The following is a 22,840-nucleotide window of genomic DNA, read 5'->3' on the forward strand; positions in this document are numbered from 1 at the left end:
GATGTCATTCATGTAAGCCTCCTGCCGGAAGTCGGGTGGCATCAGAATTTGGAAATCAGTGTATTTATCAGTTTCTACATATCAGTGTGTGGAGTTTACAAAAGTGCTCCAAGTGAATCTGATGTCCCCCGCAACACACAGAAAGAGTCCAGTCAAGAACTTCTTTTCTACTCAGTGGTTCTCAAAGTTGGCTGCCCACTGGAATCACCTGAAGAGACTTACAGAGTGCGGAGGCCTGGACCTCACTGCAGAGACTCTGACGAATTGGTCTGGATATAGCCTGCACATTGACCTACTTAAAAGCTGCCCAAATGATTGGTTACATAATTTGCAGAGCATGGTGCAAAGTAAAAGTGCAGCATTCCTTGTTCAAAAATTATTGAGAATTTCAGTACTGTGACAGCAGAGCATTAAACCAAGTGCAGGCCCTTCTCAACATGGGGCCCTGTGCAAACACGCCAGTCACGGGTTCAGGAAGCCAGGCCTGGCTGTCCCAGTCATTCTCACATGCTGCTTAGGCTGAAAACCATAGGCTTAAACCATCCAAGCACTTTTCAAATGAACTTGTGACCTGCCAAAAGCCATGGTGTACCTGAAATTTATCTCTGTACTTCCGAATACTAAGCAAAGCACACATTATAGGCTGCCTCATACTGCACCAGCCTGGCTTATAATGTAGTTTTTATAGATGTAAGAGGAGAAAAAGAAGAAAAGAAGGAAGGAGGAAATCAATGAAGATGGTATGGACTACTTTTAGAAAGTTTTAAAAATTAAGATTAAAAATTAAATAACATTTTTCCAATTAGAAAAGTAGTTTGATGGAATCAAACTATTTTTGGTCTTCAGGTCTAGAAACTCATTGGTCTTCAAGTCTAAAACTGACTAGTCTTCAATTCTAAAAACGTATACAGTTTTTTAGATTATAAAATATAAACATGCCTTCTTTGGGTAGGGCATGGTGGGCTATGTGGCTGGTTCTCATGGTCATGGCATCGCTGCTCTCAGAAATCTGCTCTGCAGTGACTTGAAGAATGGTAACTCTGTAAAAAGAGCTCCTTTCCTGTCTGGCAAAGAAATGTCTTCATATTCTCCAAGCCAGGAGATTTTCAAAGCACTAACTGCAGAGGATGCCACTTAATATCTAATCCTCACTAGAAGATTATGTTCACCCCTGTAACTAAGTAGCCCCAGAGTGCAGTTGGGAGGAAAATTGGTAGTGAGTGGAGGAAGAAGCTCCACGTCTACTCCCAAACCACACCTGAGTCATTGGATGTTGGAGGACCCTTCATTTCTCCAGAACTTAGCTTTCTCGTCGCTATTCAACCAAAAGAAGTGACCAACTGTCTTGCCTAACTAACAAGGTGTTGAGAGAAGTCTAGGAGAAGGTGCTTTGTAAACCACAAACTGTTGGAAACAATTGTGGGTGGTTATTTATTTATTTATTTATTTTTTGAGATAGAGTCTCGCTGTGTCATCCAGGATGAAGTGCAGTGGTGTGATCTCAGCTAACTGTAACCTCTGCCTCCTGGGTTCAAGCGATTCTCTCTTCTGCCTCAGCCTCCTGAGTACATGGGATTACAGGCACCTATCACCATGCCCGGCTAATTTTTGTATTTTCAGTAGAGAAGGGTTTCACTATGTTGGCCAGGCTGGTCTTGAACTCCTGACCTCGTGATCCACCCACCTTGGCTTCCCAAAGTACTGGGATTACAGGCATGAGCCACCATGCCCAGCCTTTATTTTTTTTTAGACAGAGTCTCACTGTGTTGCCCAGGCTGGAGTACAGTGGTGCGATTTCGGCTCACTGCCACTTCGACTTCCCGGGTTCAAGCAATTCTCCTGCCTTGGCCTCCCAAGTAGCTGGTATTACAGGTATGTACCACCACTCCCGGCTAATTTTTGTATTTTCAGTAGAGATGGGGTTTCTCCATGTTGGCCAGGCTGTTCTCGAACTCCTGACGTCAGGTGATATGCCCGCCTTAGCCTCCCAAAGTGTTGGTGCAGTAGGCATGGGCCACTGCACCAGGCCTATTTAAAAAGACAAAGTAGAAGGGGAGTGCAGAGTGGGGGCCTCATTGGAGAAGAAAGGAGAGGAAGAGTTGGTTTCTGCAGCCTTGTGAGACTTGTGGTGACTAATCTAAGACACACCAGAGCTTTTTGCCAGGGGTCATGGTGAAGTTTCTTTGCCAGGTGCCTGGGCATGGAGAGTGTCTCCAGGTAAGCCTAGGATGCTAAAGTCTGGGGTTTCTGGCCCCTGAGCACACCACAGCCAATAGCCTTATAGACAGGTGGGAGTTGGTGGGCATATTGCTATTATTAATAACAGGAAATCAAGACCCGGTGTCACTTACAATCTAAGAAACTGCTATCACCTGTGATCTTTGACTTTGGTTTAATACAGCACCTTCAAGAAATTATTTTTGCTTTTTGATAATTTTCCTGAAATTAAGGGCCAGGACTTGATGTCTATGGTATTTTAATTTGCCATCATCTAAACTCTAAGGAGCTTCCTTTCACATGAGCTCCAAATCATGCCCATGTTTTCATTTTTAATAAAACTTCATAATACCTAGAAAATATTTCCAGCAATTCAAGAGTTAATATTACATTTAAGACAGATGCTTATAGGAACTGCTTATGCTGGGTAGTGGTTGTGGCTGATTCTTTTCATGCAGATTCTTTATTGACAGTAAATACAACCAGCCTAATTTTGGTCTTTGGTTGGCACTAACTGGACTTTGATTGGCACACATCTTTGTGGCTGACCTTGGATCCTCTCCTATAGACAAACATCTACTTGATTTGGACCCAGATCCAGCTGTAGGCCAGTCTAGCGGCAAATGTGCTCAGCAGTGGTTCTCAAACTGTGGTTCTTGATCAGCAGCATCAGTATCACCTAGGAAGTGTTAGAAAATTCCCAAGCCTCACCTAGACCCACAGCATCAAAAGCTCAGTAGATGGGGCCTGCGACTTGGGTTTTAGCAGCCTCTAGGTGACTCTGATGCCAGCCTCAGGTTTGAGAACCATGGCCCTCAAGGCCATTAGCTGAGAATAATTTAACCAATTCCTTTGTGTTTTCTCCCCGACAGCTGCTGAAATTATTCCCTACAAGTTTCAGCTCCTTGCCAATTCCTCTTTCCTACCTTCCTTGACAAAATGAGGAAGAGAGAAAAAGTGGTTCAGCAGCATTTAATGCCTCAACTATTAAATGTAAAATCAGAAGAAAAGAATTCTCAATTTTTGAAAGGAAACCTTCACCTGCCAGCAGGTATTTCAAGCAGTAGCTGCTGGTTACGCAAGCTGCTCAAATCTACACACAATTGCACTTTTTTTTAAAAGCAGCATTTTGAAGTCAAAAACTGCCTTGGGGGAAAAAAAGGAAAGCAGAGCTTCTAGTTACTAATTCAAGCTTACACCAGAAATGGAATCTTTTAAGAGTACATTTAAACTAGGTTTTAAAGTGTGATTTCAGGCAAGTTTTAACACACTAGCCTGTGCAAGATAAGTGAGTTGTGGCTAAATCAGGGAGAGCAGAACTACAGTACACAGTCCAACACTTCCTGACCCTGCACGGAGGATAGACATTAGTTGACCACAACCATCCTCACCCTTTCATCAGAGTTTCTCAGATACTCGTTACTAGGCCACTGGAGTTGGCATATGAGATGGAACCTGCTTGACATCCAGTGTATTCGCAATACTTAAAATCGAGAGAGTAAGAGGAAATGGTTTCCTCTTTTCTTGTAGCTTTTTATAGTTACTAGACAACTGCATACCTATAAATCACATACGTGTGTATATACATCTATACCCACAGCAACAAGAGTGGCAGCTAGCCACTCTGTAACTGTCTGCAGCAGCCCAAGAGTCCATTCACATGAGGGTTACATTATCCAGATCTAGATCAGCTCTAGCTGGGTTTAAATTCTAGCTCTATCATAAACTCAACTGGCAGCACACACTTCAGCAAGCTATCCTCTGAATGTTGATTTCCTTACCAGTTACAAGAAAATATACATGCATACACATACATATGCGCCTACTCACAGAGCAATAAGAGAGTTAAATGAGACAATGCTTGTGAATAATGTAGAGTATTGTCAGATACACTGTGAGTGTTCAAGATAACGCCACCTGCTTTGACTATGCTCCTGGAGACATGTCTGTGATTCCGTCTCCTAGAAATGCTTCTTGCTCTAACTTCTATTCAGTGTGGAGCTACCCTCATGCTGCCCATCTGTACTCTGAATGATGCCAGGACTGTCAAATTTGCAAGTGACCTTTCTGCCAAACTGTCCCCAAGGAAACCCGGGCCTTTGTTGGCCTCACAGATGATTCCATCCCCATCCTCACTTATCACACATTCCCTCATCTCAACTATTCTCACCCAGCCCTTTCACTGAAAGCTTCCTTCTTCCAGATGATCATCCATTCCTGGAAATTTTGAATCATTAGCTGCTAAAGTCAGAGGAGAATTTATTAATTAATTAAAATATAAATGGCACATCTTTTTCTGCTAGCAACTTCTGGTGACAACTTCACCTACATAGGCATGCACTGACAGTCATGCTTGGACTACAATTATTCAGGTTTCACTCTGCGCAGCCCAGGAGTGCCATTCCAGCTGTAGAGCCCTGGCTCATGATCTGGGCAAGTCTACTAATGAAACTGACTAGAATTAACCAATGCATGGGAATTAACTTAGGAGATGATGCCTATTAGACTCATGGTAACAATAAGCTGATATTTTCTGAAGATACCAGGGTGAACTGCTGTCTTCTGTAAAGATGCTTCAATTACTCTCAGTATCTGCAGGGAGAAGAGGAAGGGTCAGCTTTCCTTCACTCGGGCCACTGGGCCACTGTCAGAGCATCAAATGACTCATGATCTCATGCCATGTCTCCAGTCTCTCTTCATTCTCCTAAACACTACTAATTCTCCGTATTTTTAGCACTGCCATGTTCTCCCTCCAAGGACCTACTTTCATTTGCCATATATAACAAATTGAGCACTTAAGTGCCATGCACGTCCAGGTACCAGACCAACAAAACACATACAGTCCCTTGTTCCCATGGAACTTTGAGACTTGTGAGGAAAAAGGGACACTAAACAAATAATTACTTCATAATGAATGATTTATTATTGTCTTCTTGGGCAGCATCACACCTGGCTCAAGATTATTATCTTTTTATTTCTTTGATCAACATTTGCAACAACTTTAGGAGAAACTCTGGCGGTTCTTGCAATTCTTCAACCTTGCAGTTTCTTCATTTTCCTCCGCGGGTCTTCACTCACATGCACCACTGCCACTCCCCACAGCCCGGATGCCAGGCAGCCTTACTCTCCTGAACCTGATGCCCCCCATTTCTGGTCACAGCCTCTACGCTACCACTTCCCATCAACTCCAGGCACCAAGCCCACTAGTCACTGCATTCATCACATTCATTGGGGTATATCCCAGTTTGGATAAATTTAGTCACTTAAATACAGCCTTGATCCTAGCATCAACCCTCTCAAAGCCTCTCCATGCCATCTCAGCAAAAGCCCATAGCTGGTCTTCACACCTCCAAGGTTTGCCATCACCCTCTTCCAGTGCGATCCAAACACAGCATTTATAAGATTCAGCTCCCTAGAACCTTGGTCCTTTCACCCACCCTGCTATGAAACCTGTTTTCTATGAGATAACATTCATATGGCAGCCTCTGGATCTCTAGATCTTGGCCTGATTCTCCAGATTTAGTGTTCAATACTTATCCATGGGAAATCCCTCCCTAGCAATCTTCTTTTCCCTTGTTCTCAGGATGTGCCACATAATCCCAGTCCATCCAAAGCCTCCACAACCTCAGGGGCCACTTGGTTCCCTCTTCCCTGAGTCCTCTTCTGCCATCAGGACTTCTCTCCCATTTCCAGGGCTACACAATCTCTGGGCCCTCATCTGCGCTGCCTTCCTCTCACTGAGTGACACTGAATGTCCGTGCATTAGACAAAAACCCCTGCATGGCAGGACTTGTTAGGCAATGAGTGTATTTTTCCAGCATCCCCCCCCATTACAGTCACAGGCACAGAAGCAATGTTTAATGAATAAAGATCTTTCTGAGCTCTAAACTTAATCCCTCCTGCTACAAGCCTTCTCCTCTGGCTCTATATCTGGCAGATGCAGGGTAGTTCTTCTGAAACCTCTTTGAAATAACTTTATGTAGTCTGGGGGATGGGGGTGTGCTGATAAGTGTTCAACTATCAGCTCTCCAGGAAGGAAGGAAAAAAAGAAGGGAGGAAAGGAGGGAGGGAGGGAAGGAGAAAGGGAAGGAAGGAGGAATGAAAGAAAGGGAGGGAGGGAGAGAGGGAGGGAGAAGGGGAGGGAGAGAAGGGAGGAGGAAGGGAGGGAGGGCAGGAGGAAGGAAGGAAGGGAGGGAGGGAGGAAGGAAGGGAGGGAGGGAGGGAGGGAGGGAAGGAAGGAGGAAGGAAGGAAGGAAGGAAGGAAGGAAGGAAGGAAGGAAGGAAGGAAGGAAGGAAAGGGTTCATGATTTGTAGCCTTTGTCTATTCCCATAGTGTGAACAGTGAATACTCAAACTATGGTTGATGTCAAGAAGAGAGAGAGAGAGAGAGAGAGAGAGAGAGAGAGAGAGAGAGGAAGGAAGGAAGGAAGGAAGGAAGGAAGGAAGGAAGGAAGGAAGGAAGGAAGGAAGGAAGGACAGCAGGCTCATGATGTGCAGCATTTGCCAGTTCCCATAGTGTAAATACTCCTACTATAACTGATGCCAAGCTATCAACACGATGTCACTAAACATGGGACTAGAAACAGATGTGCACAATTGGCTCTTGCAAGCTACTGCAGGCTGTCCAGCACACCACTGCTGGAAGGTCATGTTCATTTTCCTTCTTAGATCATTTAGTTTTCCTCTTCTGTCACTGTCTCATTCTCTCATATGCCTCATAAAAACTTACTTTTTCTACTAGTGTTTATCCTTGAAGGCTCAGGCCAAAGGTCATTCTTCGCAGAGCCTTCCTGCCATGCCCAGCCCCTCCCAGAACAGCAAGCTGGATGCTGCTGTGCTGGCCCCACACTTCACATAATACATGCCTGTGTGGATGGTGTGAAATAATTAACTGTTACTGGCCGGATTTTCCCACTAAATCTGTCAGACCTCTAAGTCTATTTATTCACCTCTGCATGTCCAGCATGTAAGAAGTATTCAGTAAAAGCTTGAGGGAAGAAGAGGAGGGAGGGGGGAAGAGAGAAAAAAAATAAAAGAATAACAGCCAGATGTGGTGGTTCACGCCTATAATCCTAGCACTTTGGGGGGCCAAGGCAGGTGGATCACGAGGTCAGAAGATCGAGGCCATGCTGGCCAACATGATGAAACCCTGTCTCTACTAAAAATACAAAAATTAGCAGGGTATGGTGGTGCATGCCTGTAGTCCCAGCTACTTGAGAGGTTGAGGCAAAAGAATCGCTTGAACTCGGCACGTGGAGGCTGCAGTGAGCCGAGGTCGTGCCATTGCACTCCAGCCTGGCGACAGCGCGAGACTCTGTCTCAAATAACAACAAAACAAAATGAAAGAATAAATGACTTCTGGTTCTTCTTTTCATGTTTTGCTGCCATTTGCAACCCAAGCCTTTCCCCTTGCTTCAAGTATTTCAAGTGGCTAAGAGAAACATTGCCAGTTACATGGTACAAATCTTACCTTAACAAATTCCTTACTTTTCAAACAATTTGACCTTCATGCCAGCTCTTTTAGTACTGAAGAGTCAGCCTCAGTGGGGCAAGGTATGGGACAAATGAGAGTGATGACAGAGGAGGAAAGAACCTGGAGAAAAATTGGTTCCCTGCAGGAGTGTCTTCTGTTAAAATTGCATGAAGTTATGCATAGTAAGATAATTTCCATAGGTATTCACTCTGGGATATTCTGAATTACAAGGAGATGGGTCTCCGCTAGAGAGTGTTCAACAGTAACTGGGCAGAGGTCTTTATACCATGCTACTGCTTCATAGAAACTACTAAATGCATCATTTCTCCCCAATACTGTGTGAGTCATGGAGAGGACTGAACCTTCTCTGAGCAGAATGCACAGACATGGCAGCACTGGCAAATGCTACGCACAAATGGAGGTGAAGGATGGGGCAGAACTATCAATTGTCCTTTTATGGGTATCCAGCAGCTGGTGAGCTAACCCCAAATTGTAACTATCCAGCAGGGTCATAAAGTGAGAAGGCTCTTTACTCCTCTCCTGACAAAGGCAGGCAGGGGGGTGCTGATGTGTGCTCCCTGGGATGAAATACAGTCCAGAACACATCGCTCTAAGCACATGACATAAATAACAACATTAAAGTCACTAGCACCATTACCACAAGCCATAACAACAATTAATAACGCAAGCAAAGAGAGTACAGGCCTGAAAGCCCGCCTCCCCAACACTCTCTCAAGTTTACTGGAGAAATCTGAGCCCCTCAGAGTTATCTAATTTATCTGGTACCTAGCCTTCCAAGGCATGATCCTTAAATATGTCAGCATCTAAAGAGGAAGAGAAAATTATCTGCACAGACGTGAAAGTCATGGTTCAGTAACATACTTAATGCAAAAGTCAATGGGAAATATGTATAAACTCATGTGGATATGATTCTGGTGACCCAGCTGAAACTCCTGAGGGGTTGGCGGGAGCAGGTGGTATGTCATTTCCCAGCAACCACCACAGTGATGCTGAAAAAAGTGTGAGGATGAAGCTCTTGAAGAGAGAAACCAGAGCAGGAAGATGGCAGCCTAATGGGGCAGACTCTCAAATGTGACTTCCAATTTCACAGATGGCTTTTTGACCCCTGAGTGCATTAAGAGAGCAGTGAACAGAAGGATGGTGACATTCCCCCTAAAGATAATATATGAAGTAGCTGCAAGACTTTGACTAAACATATTTTATTGAGTTAAAATATTATCGAGAGAGGCAATTCCATGGCTTTCCCAATAATGACATGAATAAAGCACTTCTATATCCAAGAACCTAAAAAAAGATGACAGCACGTTAGTGAAGAGAGCCTGGAGAACGGCTAAGAACTGAAGAGGAAGACAAGACAAAGAATGTCATAGAAGAACATAAAACACATTTAACACATCTTTTAGGAAGGTTCAAAAGAGGCAGGAATGAGGTTTCTTTTAGTGATATTTTGAGATGTTTTATCTCATTTACATTAATAAGGCTGGGTCCATTACCAAACTGACTCAACTAACTCACTCATGAAAGGAAGATGAAAACTGTAGATCAGTCCTAGGTGTGATTTCCTGAGAGCAACTCAGGCTGTGAGTTTTACGCTGGACTGGGTTTCTATTCCAGTGCAGGGAGATGGATGAGGGCACACACATTTCTTGAGAGTGAAATTTGTCTTATGTTGTTACCAGCTATACCATAGACTTTTCTGTTAAAAAAGAAAGAAAGAAAGAAAAGAAAGAGAGAGAGAGAGAGAGAGAGAGGAAGAAAGAAAGAAAGAAAGAAAGAAAGAAAGAAAGAAAGAAAAAGAAAGAAAGAAAGAAAAAAAGCTATAGGTTGACTTTCTTCAGGAAACAGTGGTTTCTCTTCTAATCATCATGGTCTGTCTTCAAATTCATGTATATAGGAAATGGAAACCTTAAAGTATGGCAAGATATCTTGACTTTAAGCCCTTGAGATATCACTGTTAGTAAGTGGAATACTAAAAATGCGTATTTCTTTCAAATCCTTCTCAACTAAGTACCTTCTGCCCCCTCCTTATTTGCATTTGGTGGTCCATTTCCAGAGTTATTTCTGAATCTATAAAACCGCACCTGACTTTTCTGCAACAGCAGACAAGCATGGTCAAGGTCCCCAAAGATCCCAAATGATGTTCTCTCTCTGTCCTAGATACACATGTAGATAGTTCAGACTCATCTTCTGAGGAGAAAGAAGGTAGAATCTCTCTTCCTAATGGGATGACTTTTCATATTGAAAGAGAACATTTAGAGTGGTGGGAAGAAGATGTCTGGACACCAGAAGGACAGAAACAAGACAGGGGAGAGCCATACCTGCTCCGATGACCTCTTCAATTTTCACAAAAGATACATCAATCTCCTTGGCAAACTCCCGGACAGCTTCATTGGGATCCTCATAAGTGAAGGGGTCAATGTAGATCTTCATCCCTGGGGAGCCTTGTTGGAGGAGACAAGCAGGGTTAACATCCCAAAGAGGACACAGTTGTCATTCAGCACTGCTGATGTCCCTAGCACCAAGGGCATTCCCGGGCAGAGCTCTCCTAACCCCAGGCTACAGCCTTCCTCTGCCTCTCCACCCTTGCTGGGCCTCCCCATCTCCCTTCCTTCTAGGCCATTCTAGCCTGATTCTCTGTCCTCTACTTCTCCTCCATATTTTCTTCTTTTTTTATAAGCTCTTGATGAAATGTGGAGCAGATTACTTATAAGTGACAGATCGGGACCAGTTCCCACACCAGGCGCTCACAGAAGGCAAAGAAGCTGATTGATGCCAACCAAATGCATTAGCAGAAAAGTGGTGGTAAAATGGTAGGGTAGATATCAATATTCATCAACTTGACAACTTTCCTGAGTGGAGGCCACTGTTAAGGTTATAACTGACGGCTGTGGTGCAGGGCTGCAAGAGGGATGACGAAGGATGTTTTTGAAAAAGAGAGAAATTGCTATTAGAAAAATCTCAGGATGGAAGTGCCAAGATGGTATACCAGGAGAGAAAATGTGAAAAAGCTTGTAAAATACTAATAGAGAAAAAAGCAAAGTCTACATGGAAAAAATGAGGTGGTATGAAAGAAAAATGGTGATTCAATCTCCACGCCTTCAGACACACTGAAGTACGAAAAACAAATAAAATGGTGAATGAGAAATACATAAAGGAATATAGACCTTGTCACCGATGTATACGGCAGCAAGATAAATAGGTGTGCATGGGGACAAAGAAGAGAATTGTCATTGCAGAAAAAATACATACGAAAAGTAGAGGAGAGGGAACAAACAAAAGTAATGGAACCCAAGAAATGAATGCGTTCATTCACAATGTGATTTTTCAACACGTTTGATGTGTCATTAGGCAAAGTACAGGAATTGTTTTCACGGTGGTGGGTGGTGGAAAGGCTGGGGCTTGGAAGGCCAAATGACATAGTCTGGTATCACAGCCTTGGGAAGAGTAGGGGCTTTCTCAGCCAGGTACTGCTGCCTTATTCATGAGACAGTCAGGTCAGAAGGGGCAGGCAAGCCTACAAAAGCCACCTTGCTCTAGGTTCTGAGACTGGGGTCCAAGGCTGAGGTTGGGCCTCAGGTTTCGTTAGCTCTATCTTAGCACCTGGGCCCTCCTCATGTCCCCCACCCCTCACCACAGTAGCTTGTTCCCTTGTGACAGCCAGCTTTAGGTTTTTTTATTTTGAGACAGAGTCTTACTCTGTCACCCAGGCTAGGGTATGCAATCTCGGCTCACTGCAACTTCTGCCTCCTAGGTTGAAGTAATTCTCTACCTCAGCCTCCAGACTGCTACTTTTTTTTTTTTTTTTGTATTTTTAGTAGAGACAGTGTTTCACCATCTTGCCAGGCTGGTCTTGAACACCTGACCTCATGATCAACCCGCCTCAGCCTCCCAAAGTGCTAGGATTACAGGCGTGAGCCACTGTGCCTAGCCTAGTTTTGACATTTTCCATTCAAAAAACTCCTGATGGCTCTATAGCTCCCCTAAACTTGTGTTGCTTGGTCATCCATCCAGTCAAGGACTGGAGATACTAGAGCATAATCCAAAGGAAGACAGAAGATACAGCAAACCATTGAGGGGATTATTTTTTAAGACAAGGAAGGCCAGGTGTCCCACCCAGAAGAACATTTTTTTTTCTGAGTCATTAAGTAAAAATCTCGTTTTGGGCTTGTCCATACCATTCTAGAGGGCTCCTTGAAAGCTTCAGGAGGACACTGACTTTGGAATGTATAGACCGAAATTTGGACACAGCAAGCTGAGAGATCCGCATGTTTATGTAGAACGATCTAGTCCCTAGGATGGGGTATGAGGGATGTGTGTGTGTAGGAAGAGACTTCTGCTTTGATAACAGTGGACCAAGAGAAAAAGAGACATGTGGTGCCAGGCCTTTTTCATTTGTTATAAAGAACAAGAGTAAGAACAGCCAAACCAGATTGAAAGCATATAGAGAACCCAGGTCAGCATTTCCAGGCCACTCTATCTTACCTTGAGCTCACCTAGCAGCAGTCCTTGAGACAAGATTTTTGAAAGCAAGTGGCTTATCTGGGTGGTGATCCCAAGAAGTACCTGAGATGAGAAGGGAAGTAAGATAGGGAAAGGAAGGCAGCCTGTAAGAGGCACACTCTCAAGCCACTGTGGGTCATTGGGCAGGCCTAATTCTGCTGAGATTCACAGCTAAACAGTGTATAGGTGAGCACATGCTTCACAGTTGGCCCGCCCTGGGGTCAAGAGAGCTCTGATATTTCCACACAATTGGTCAGAGGCTGCTTGGCTTGCTGTACAGGTGGGCAGGGAGGCTCCAGGGCCAGAGAAAGCAGTCAGGCAAAGAAACACAGATGTCACAGGTGGAAGTCAGCCACTGTGTGACTGGCAGCAACAGATGCACTCAGAATGCAAAAGGGACAGCAGGTCAGTGTCAACAAGCTGTGATTTCTCCCAAATTCTGTGCTGTGGTGAGAGGAGGTAAAGAGCCCAGGTGCTGGGACCCACAGATGAGGTGAGGACCCCAAAACCTTTTATTAGTCCTGTATAATGTGACAAGCTGGTACACATCTCTTAGCGTGGTTTTCTCCTCTGCCAGTGAGGGAGGTAACACCTCCCTCCCAAGGTGACTGTGAGATTAACAAACATATTGCTGATGACATACCTAGCATAGTGTCCGAAGTACAGTGATGACTTACTGACTGATAGACTTGTTATATCATCAGTAAATTGTTCTAGGAAGTGTTTGGGGAGGAAGGAAGAGGAAGCAAGCAGAGGGTGGGCAGTGGGGGTTGTAAGCCGCTTAGGGTTATATTAGTTTCTTTAAAAATAACTACCTTGTTATTTTAGATCAAGGGCTTTTGAACGATGTATGCTAAGCTGTCCTACAGGAACTCTTCCATGGAAACTAATTAAAGAATCTAGAATATGCGGTAATGAATGGTTTGCAAGTAAAGACATACATAAGGATGAATGGGAAAGGATTCTGAGTTAATGAGTTTTACAGATATTGGCCCCAATCAGTTCAAGGAAGGGAGCTATTCCCAGAAGGGAATGGGCTCATCTCTTAATGGTTCCAGGATTCTTTCAGGCCAGTAGTGTGAAAATAAGTGCACACACATGGAAGAAAGTCTGCACTGTGAAGGTGGGTGCAGTTTACTAACGAAGAGAGGTCTGCTGCTCTGCTGGCGTGTAGAATTAAGAAGTATGTATGTACGTGTGTGCACACACATATATGCGATGACACAGCTGCTGTTCTGTGGCCATGGGCTTTAGCGTCACTGAGGCCTTTCACCAGAATCCAAAAAGTTTGCCTGGAGTAGTGATGCAATGTCACTTTAGAACATCTGTATGACTGCATCTATGCAATAATTCGACTCAGTATGCATTTTCCCTGAAACTGAGGAAAGCACTGTCACACTGAAGAAGGGAAATGGAAGAAGTCAATAATCTGTCTAACAAATGGCTCAAACTCAATGGCTTTGTCCTAAGGTCTGATAGGGTGGGATGAGAAGGTGGCCCTGGTGTTGCCCCTCTTAGGGGGGCAGGAGTCTGTGTTCTAAATCAGGAGAGTGACTTGGTTGAGCGTCCTCAACCAAGCATGTAAAGGTTCCCCCTGCATCCATCTCATCTCAGAATGGCACATCTTCTTAGACCTCTCTCCTGCAGTACAGCTAGCCTTTCCAAATCTTAGAAGATGAGGAGAAAAAATGCCGTTAGCTAGGCAGAACAGGTCATTTGTCTTTTGGCTCATTTTGTGTTTCTGCATAAATCCTACATCAGCCTGTTCCTGCTCCCACTTGCCAGTGAGCAGTTTTTAATTATCAGGAAAATGGTGTTTAGTGCAATGAATCATCAGACAGTGAACAAGGAATTCAAGTCAGCTACAGAGTCAGGCACAGCCAAACATTTGGAGACAGGGCTCAGAAAATGTTCTCAGATTTGTGAGTGTTGGGGAAATATTATTAGCGGCAGTAATAATAATATCAGATGTAATATATCCCTATAATGTAAAGCATTTTAGAGTAATCTGTGCAATGCTTTATATTATCATTATTGCTAATATAAATACTGTTAACATATTTATATTTTATAGTTTCCAATTATTTTCATCATAGGTTACATACTTTTGGTACAAAAATGTTATGTATGGATTTAAACTGCTGATTACTAGTACCTCAAAAAAGAGAAAAATCTTTAATTTTACATTCTTCTAATTTATTTAGTTCAATGAAAGATCTAATTTGCAGACATGTATGTTCTTTGACCTCAAAATTCACTTATGCTATAGCTGGGATTAACTACAGCCTTAGAGGACCATAGTCTCAGGATAATTATCAAATCTTAAACATGAACCAAGCCTTTAAATATATTAGGTTTGGGGAGAAATGATTTAGCCACTGTCCAGAATCTTCTTGCATGGAATTGGAGTAGTTCTTGAAGCAGAAGAAACCTCTGATCATTGTCAGAGACCCCGCATCAGTAGATCAGGATGCTCTCAAAGACGAAAAGGCTGGGACAAGCTCTGGGGATGTCTCAGACACACAGAGTGTATTCGAAAAGTCATGGAGACCGTTTACAAGTGCCAGGGTCCCCGGGAAGAACAGAAGAGGGCTGGATAGGGCCATTCTACAGAGTAGGTGATATTTGGGGATTGAAAGCTGAAGGGAGAGGAATTAATGCTTCTATCCAGGTCTCCTGCACATTCAGAAAGTACAAAATCAATACTGTGGACATCTTAGCGGAGACCATGAATGCCCACATGGCTCCAGGGTGCCAGGACAAATCTGGCACTTCCCACTTCCCAGCTGGGGGAGAATGCCTAGAATTCCACAGTATGGTTTCGAGGTAGCGCATTAGGTTGTATTTAGTCATTAATATTTTTGTGTGCCAGGGTCTCAGGGAAGAGCATTTTGTTTTGGAGCATGGCACTTTGTTCTTCATTCCAGATTCAAGGCAGACATTGTCATTCTTGTGACTCTCCCAAATTTGGTCCAGATATTTAAGCACAAGGGGTTTTTATGTGTTTAGAGATCTGTACATAAAGGGACTTCATCCAATCTTCTGCCTCAGTATGTTGATCAACCCTTTCCCTCAACACCGACTAGAACTCCAAACCAGCACTGTGCTAGGAACTGTGGAAGCTACCAGCAAAACCAAGTTCACAAGGGTCTTTAGGCAATCCAGACATGAAATAACTGGAGAACAGTGCAGGATAGCGTTGGATCAGGAGCCCACAGCTGGAAATGGCTGGCAAGTGCTGTAGAGGCCAGAGAAGGCAGAGGCTATAAATGCCAGTCTTCGGGGTCAGAATCCTGAAAACATCAGAACTCGGCTTGAGCCTGAAGGACACATGCACATCGTATTGCACTGGAAAGGGAGAAGCCTGGAGCGTTGTGAGGCACAGCTAGCAGAGGCCTGGCAGTGCATGGTGAGAGTTACACCAGCTGGAATGTGGAGGGATTCAGTGATGGCCACAAGCATGGGAAGGCCTTGGTTACCAAACAGAGGCATTAGGATTGATGTCATGGGACACACAGAGATGACAATGGCTCCATCAGCAGGGGAGGGATGTACTGAGAGTGGGGCATTGGGGAGCTAATTTTGCTAGCAGGCTGCAGCATTTGCATGTAGTATTGTGGGGAAGGGGCTAGAGGCTGGAAAAATAGCTATGAGGTTGTTATGTAATAGTAATTCAGGTGTAAGATAACAGAGTTTCCAACCAGAGTGCTGATACAAGAACAGCAGAAGAGGCAAGCCAAATGTCAAAGGAAGAAGTGGTTGCAGGTGATGAGCAATCAAACATGGGGAATAAGGGAGGGACAACATGAATCCAAGTCAATGCCAAGATTTCTAGAATCACATGGCACCATGAACTAGGTGAAGGACTTTGGGAAAGAAACGTATTGTAAGGAGAGTTGGCACATGTGGTTTTAGACTTTGTATGCACAAATGAAATGTGCAGGGGCTTAGAAGCTGGTCAGAAAACTCAGACTGGAAACAGAGTCAGAAGAGTGGAACTGAAGTTATGGGTTTGGGAGGCACATTGCTGGTAGCTGAAAGGCTGAAGACTGGGCAGTTTCTTGGAGTAAACCTACTAGTGAAGGCTGAAGAGCACTGGAAATGGTTTGCCCCACCTACTTCTGAGGGCCAAGACCAGGACAATGAGTGGTTATCTTTTTCCATGAGAGCAGGGGCCATGGGTGTCCAGCTGGTGCTTGAGGAAGAATCCAGGAGAGGACCCTCAGGGCAGACAAGGCAGGCTGGAAAAGTGGGAGGAGGACTTTCCTGACACTTTGTGTTCGGGGGTTTTACCACGTTTTCAGGATTTGCTCCAAAAACCAGTTACTGCTGAACATCTATCTTCTAAAGAAGGAAAGTAGACCACAGCTGCTTCCTCTTGAGGAAAGTATTTCAGAAAAAGCTTAACATCTCCCTGCTTTGTGGCTGTCAATGACCAGGACAGGTAGGTCCTTCCCAGCAAGGCCCACTGATTCTGGGTCACTGAGGAGCTGCAGGGAGGCTGAGGACAAGAGCTGATAATCTCAGGACCAGAAGAGTTAACATGGTTTCTCGAGTCTCTGGCTTACAGCCAGCAGCAGACACATGGGTGAATTTAGCTCATTAAATTTATTTGACATTTAATAAGCCCCCACTGTAAACTCTGCCACCTTTTGTACCAAGGAGCCTTTCTTCCTCTCCCAATAAGTCATCATTTACTCTTCTCAGTAAGTAATGCTCTCGTCACCCTCCAGAAGAGGGAGCCAAAATTGCCACAGTCTGTCTCCCTCCTCCAGGGACACAACTGACCTGCACTTCAGTGCCCGAGGTGATTTCCTCTGGGATGAATGCTGTGTCCCTTGCAGTTCTGAAATACTGTTGCCACCCAGAATCCAGACACTGGGTGTGGAATCTTGGGGCTAGATATATTTCTGGGTGTAATTTTGTCCAATATCCCATCTAAAGCAGAAATCTTCTCTCCAGCATCCTTTTCTGACAGCTCTCTAATCTCTGCTTGAATAGGAACAGAGAGCTCACACCTCCCTGCAAGGCAGACTGTCTCTTTGCTGGACAGCTCTAGTGAAGAAGCAGTGTACTTACAATGACTAAATCTAGCCTACTTTGATATTGCACCTAATGGTGCCATTTAATCTCATGAAGTCAACAACACCTTTTTTTTTTTTTTAACCATAACGGCATTATGCCGGATGACTTCCAGGTCCGTGCCTGGGCGTCTACAGCACTGAACAGACGCATTTCCAAGTCTCTTCGGTAGCAGATCAGGACTTGCCACTGCTCCACAAGCAAGCTGCTCTCTTCTGGACAGGTACTTTGCAGACAGTGTCCTTCTTCTTGAAATGGGATGCCAGAACTAACATCACTCTAGATGTGTTCTCACCACACAGAAGATACTGCTTATATATCACCTTTTTTGATCTGAACCCTAATGGGGACCACAGAGTCAGACAGATCTGAGTTTTAAACCGCGTTCTGCGAATCACTAATTCCAAGACTCTGAATAGGTTACTTGTTCTCTCTGAGGCTTTGTTTCTTCATATGCAAAATGTACCTTATTGGGCCATCAGGAGGATGAAACTAGTTAAAATATGCAAAGTGTTTAACACAGTAAGTATGCAATCCTGGTAGTTATTAGTAGTATTATACTGTTTCAATAACATTGCTTGGATTTTTATCAGCTATATATCACTGATATTAAGAATGTGGTCAACTAAATCAGTTTTTTCACACAAATAAACAGCAAGTTAGGTCTCCTACTTGTGCTGCTTCTTTATTTTTGTTTTAACCTAAACACTAGATTCCAGATTTATCCTGCTAACATTTTGTCTTGCAGATTTCAAATTAGCATTCAAAGCTGTTGGATAGTTCTGAATTTTGATTCATCTTCTGTGGTGTTAGTTATGCTCTCCAACTGTTACCTACACACTCAATAAGCTTCCCTATGCTTGCACCTGAGTCATGAATTTAAACAACAATCAAACAAACAAGAGATTGAATAGGACAAGGACCAAAATAACACTAGGGACTTCCTTCCTGGCTACTTTCTTTTGGTAGGAAGATAAGCTCTGTATCCACTTAAACATGTTTTCCCTTAGGAGATTATAAAATATTTTTACCAAAATAAAAATTCAATCCATCTGCAATTCCTCTTGAATTTACTAAAGGTATAACCCTGGTAAATTAGATGAGGCCCTCCTATTATTTTTCTTAATGAACCTTTGGGGCTTCCCAAAGATCACTGAATTCAAGTTTAAATGCCCAGAACCCATCTGCTTAATCATCTCCCCAGGTGTTGGCAGGGATCAAGTTCAGACTCCTGTTCTGTAATCTCTGTGCTCTACCCCTTACCCTGTGTGAAAATTAGGGTGTTTGCCAATCTAAAGTCTTTGGACATATACCCCATTTGTTTGTGCTTTTCCCAAAGTTTACCAACAGTCATGCTGTAATGTTATCTGCAGTTGCCAACACAGGGATGTGAGTCTGTCAGGGCCGCTTTCTGAAAGCCCTTGACCCTTGACCGCTTAACAAACTCTCGTCTTCCACTCTCCCTACCCACACACATTCCACCCAACTCAGAAATCAAGAAATCAGGGAGGGGTCAACCTCTATAAGGTATGTGGTAACCTCAGGCCCTGTAAATACCTTTTAGCATTTCCCAAATGTAGGATCAATTGGAACTTTTTTCAAGATAGATTCCCAAACTTATACTTGCCCGCCTAGATCATCCAGGTGGCCACCTGGACTACCTATATCATCTCATCCAGGCAATTGTTAGTCATCCAGCACCTACTGAGAACTGGCCCGCAAAAACCATGAGAACAAACTCTCTGCCTCCTCCAGGACTTGGAAAGCCACATCCCCAGCCTCCCACCCTCGAACATACACGATAGTCTTAGATGAAGAGCATCCAGTGCCACACCCGGCATGTCTTCTCTTCCAGCCTGCCTTCCAGCTAGTCTCTTTCCACCCAAATCCAAATTCTCTTTTCATTCCTGTTCACTGTGCTCCAGGCTCTGAGGAAGAACATAAACCAGTATCCTAGAAGCCACATTATGTTCTCAAATTTACCAGACCTGCTGTATCTCAACTAGCTAGAGAAGGTTTTCTGTTTGCAAACATTTCTCTCATTTATTCTTCAGCTTTTGCATCAGTTTGAAAGGAAGGTCTGGGAGGGGAGGGGCTGCCAGCCTCTCTCTAGTATCCTGCACCCTGCCTGCAGGGAAGAGAGGCAAGGGCTCTCTCAGGCACTAATGAAGAAGCTAGGGAGCTGCTGGTTACTCCTCAGTTAGGAAGATCTCAGAGCTCCAAATTGCTGTCTGCATCCCCCCGAAGTTCATACATGTGCGTAGGCCAGGTATAGTCATATGTACACATTCAGATTAGACATTATCAATCTCTCTGCCTCCTGAAGTGGGATTCAGAAGGGGGAGCCACAAAACACCAATTTGGACAGCTGGGATTAGTCGTGGAGCTGCTCCTCATCATCAGGCTGTGGAAAGTACATGGGCTCTGCCGCCGGGCTTAGAAGGTGTACAGTCTGCCTCTGTTACTTAGCCATGTGCCCTAGATAAGTCGCTTAACCTTCCTAGATTAATTCCTTTCTCTTAGAGTGGTTGTGAAGGTTCCGTGAGTTTAAGAGAGCAACCAAAATAAAACTCCCAATGCAGGGAGTACCCTAACCCATTACTTCTACCCCTGCTTTTTGAGCAGGCCCTCCCTCCATCAGAGCCTTCAGTTTCCCCTTCCATTATATGTGTGCTGAGCCATCCTCCAGCTCTACACTCCTTTGACCATGATTCTCCAACTTTAGTCAGGGAGATGGATGTTCACAGGAATAAATGCACAAATGCAATTCATGAGGCTGAGTTCAGACAACTTGTATGGAAAGAGGAGCCAGGTGTCCAAGATTGGATCAGAAGAGAATAGTTATGAATTGAGGGCAAGGACAAGATTTATAAAAGGCAAACCGAATTAAAAAGAAGACGGAGATCTAAGGAAGCCAGGAAAGTGAATCTAACCCACAAAAATCCCTGCATCCATCCTGAGTCCCAGGAATGGCGACTCTGCAGTTGGTCAGCAATGTTCCTTCGGCTGTCCTCTCTTGTTCCAGCAAGGCCACTATTCCTGCAGACTGAGGTCTGGTTTTTCTATGGATCTCAGGAACCAGTAAAACCTTCCTCTTTTGGCCTGAAAGGTGACACAGTCCTCCAAAAGGTGGCTGTGAGCATTTTGGAAGCATGCCTTTGTGCCCATGGGCACCATATGACGGCCTGGCATAGCTATTCCTTGAGAGCAGAACAGCCAGATCTCAGGTTGCAGCAGCTGAAAGGGCACAAAGTTCCACCCCGCTTGATGTTCGGAGACCCTCTATACCGAACCCAGGGGGTGAAGCCAAGACTTAGCTTGCATAATTTTAGAAAGGGAGTTCCCACCTAAGGCATCCTAATGCATCTTTGGGTATCTCTAGACTTCGAAGTGAGAGTCCTCCTTTTGAACCTAATTTTGCATCCTTATGGTCCTGGCTCCACTTTCAGGCTGCATGACCACCTCTAAACATTTCATCCACAGCAATCACCGGATGCCAGATCTGAAATGAACCTTAAAGTGGCTCATGGTGAAAAGAAGTCAGAACTGGGCAAGGGTCAGGGAGGCAATGTCAGGATGCTGACACAGAGGCAGGGAAGCAGGGAGACAAAGGTCACCCTTGAGGAAATACCGAGGCACCCTGGTGGGTGCACCATCACTTGAGAATTACAGGTACAAGGAAAGTCCCTGTTTTCCTGTTGAGGAAGGTAAGGCCCTGCCTGGAAGAACTGATGCACATGCCAACATAAGTAGAGGCATCTTGTAGATTGTGCAGCAATGCACAGAGTCCGGCCATAGGAAAGGAAAGGCAATGCAATAGGGTTGATCCCTCCAAAATCAGTGACAATGGAGGCCTAGAGTGGCCTGGGAAGAGAAAGAAAGAGGAACAAACAGGACTCTAAATGTAGTAGGAGCTGTGCCTGTGGCCTTAGAGGGGGCTCCCATTTGGGCTGCTGATGGTGGGGACTGCCCTGGGCCATTGTGGAAGAGCAGCAGTGCCCAAGCCAATGCGGAACTCACAGCTCCCTTCAGCAATAAGTGCCCTGGGCAGCAGCCCAGCTGCCAGGGGCTTAGGCCTCTGCAAACCCTTGGCACGGTCTTAATCTTAGATTGAAAGCCATATCTACGAAGTGCCCTTTGTACAGCCCGAGTCAGCACCAGCCACATTAGAACACAAACTCCTTCATGGTACAGCTGCTGCTGGGATGTCCAGACATCACTTCTGCACCTTGGGTAACTTTGGAGAAGAAGCAATCGGATCCATGAGAACTTTGGCTTTGGAGTCCATGTTTGCTCCCAGAAGAACCCCCCTGCAGAGGCAGGCTTAGTGTGTAGGGTACCTGGGAGGTCTGTTTTCCATGCTTGCTGCTGAGAGAACAGGAAGCACGGGCCTTACATGGCAACAAGGGGATTGAGGTGAGATGAGGCTTACAGAGGAAGCCTTGACAGAGCATAGCACAAAGTGCTGGAACAGATTTCTGAGGGCATCTGTCAAACTCAAAAGGAGTTATTTAGAAACAGAATGTGTCTGCTGTAAAGATCTGAGAATTCTGCTCTCTGGAGGCAGGAAAATGGCCCAACAGACCTCATGGACCTTTCACAGATGCTGCAGTGTTGTGACTATACAGAAGAGAAAACAAGTCTGACAGAGAACTTCATGTTGCACATTGGTGAAAAGAAATTTTAGTTATAAAAATATTATAAATAGAGGTTTATAAAAGAGAGCAGAGGAGGATTATGAGTGAGAAAAACTTTTAAAGGTACTGCTTAAAGGAAAACACGTGGGAGAGATCCCAGCACTTCGGCCTATTGGGCTCTGCTATCTTTTTAATTCCCTACATTCATGTTCTGCGGCTTATCTGTGAATTTGGTTAACACAGTCCCCAGCCTCTCCACTGGATAAGATAAGGCAGAAGATGTTAATAGAGAACCCTCCATCTTTTCCCACTGAGTCTGATTTCAGGATTCATTGAATTGCTAAACTCAATCTTTTTCCTGCATTCCTATATGGGCTTATCAATGCTGACAATAATCTACCCACCAGGCATCCAATGAGACCCCACAATAGGTAGACAGCAGATGGGAGGGCAGCCTTGTTGCCCCTGGGGACCTGCAGAAAAGTGGCCAAGGCGCTGGGGGCTGGGAGGGAACTTGCCACTGGGACTAGCCAGTCTGGCTATAAAGAGAGCTCTGAGCCCTAGCCCACTTGACTCAGTGGCCCACAGGGTCAGACAGTGGGTGTCTGCTTTCTACTTACCTCGGCCTGTGCTGTAATGCTGGAGCTTATCGCTGTACACAGCCTCTTTGCTATAAGCCCGTTTCCTGCAGATACAAAGAGGGGCTCTCTCAGTCATGAGGCATACCCACCATTCTGTTCCAGGTAACTCCATCTAGGCCTCAGTCAGGTGGGGGCTCTCCTGGGGCATCTCCCAGGATTAGGGACTGGGCAACTCTCATTTCAGCCTTCCTGCTGCAGTTAGAGCTCTGGTTGACTACCACTCACTCCTGTGGGCAGATGGGTCTGCTTTTAAGTCAATGTCTTACAGA

General features: G+C 44.6%; 1 protein-coding gene across 6 annotated transcripts in view; it reads right to left on the bottom strand.

Annotated features, from left to right (window-relative positions):
• EPHB1 (EPH receptor B1) overlaps positions 1-22,840 on the bottom strand; it is a 438,054-nt gene that overhangs the window by 62,692 nt on the left and 352,522 nt on the right. For all 6 annotated transcript variants that reach the window (XM_078354180.1, XM_008983781.5, XM_078354179.1 and 3 more), the window contains 2 exons: positions 22,551-22,615; positions 10,030-10,152 (listed from right to left, as the gene is read on the bottom strand). In XM_078354180.1, the coding sequence (XP_078210306.1) occupies positions 10,030-10,152; positions 22,551-22,615 (188 nt within the window). The remainder of the gene's footprint in view (positions 1-10,029; positions 10,153-22,550; positions 22,616-22,840) is intronic.

Source organism: Callithrix jacchus, chromosome 17 (assembly GCF_049354715.1).
Source record: "Callithrix jacchus isolate 240 chromosome 17, calJac240_pri, whole genome shotgun sequence".
NCBI lineage: Eukaryota > Metazoa > Chordata > Mammalia > Primates > Cebidae > Callithrix > Callithrix jacchus.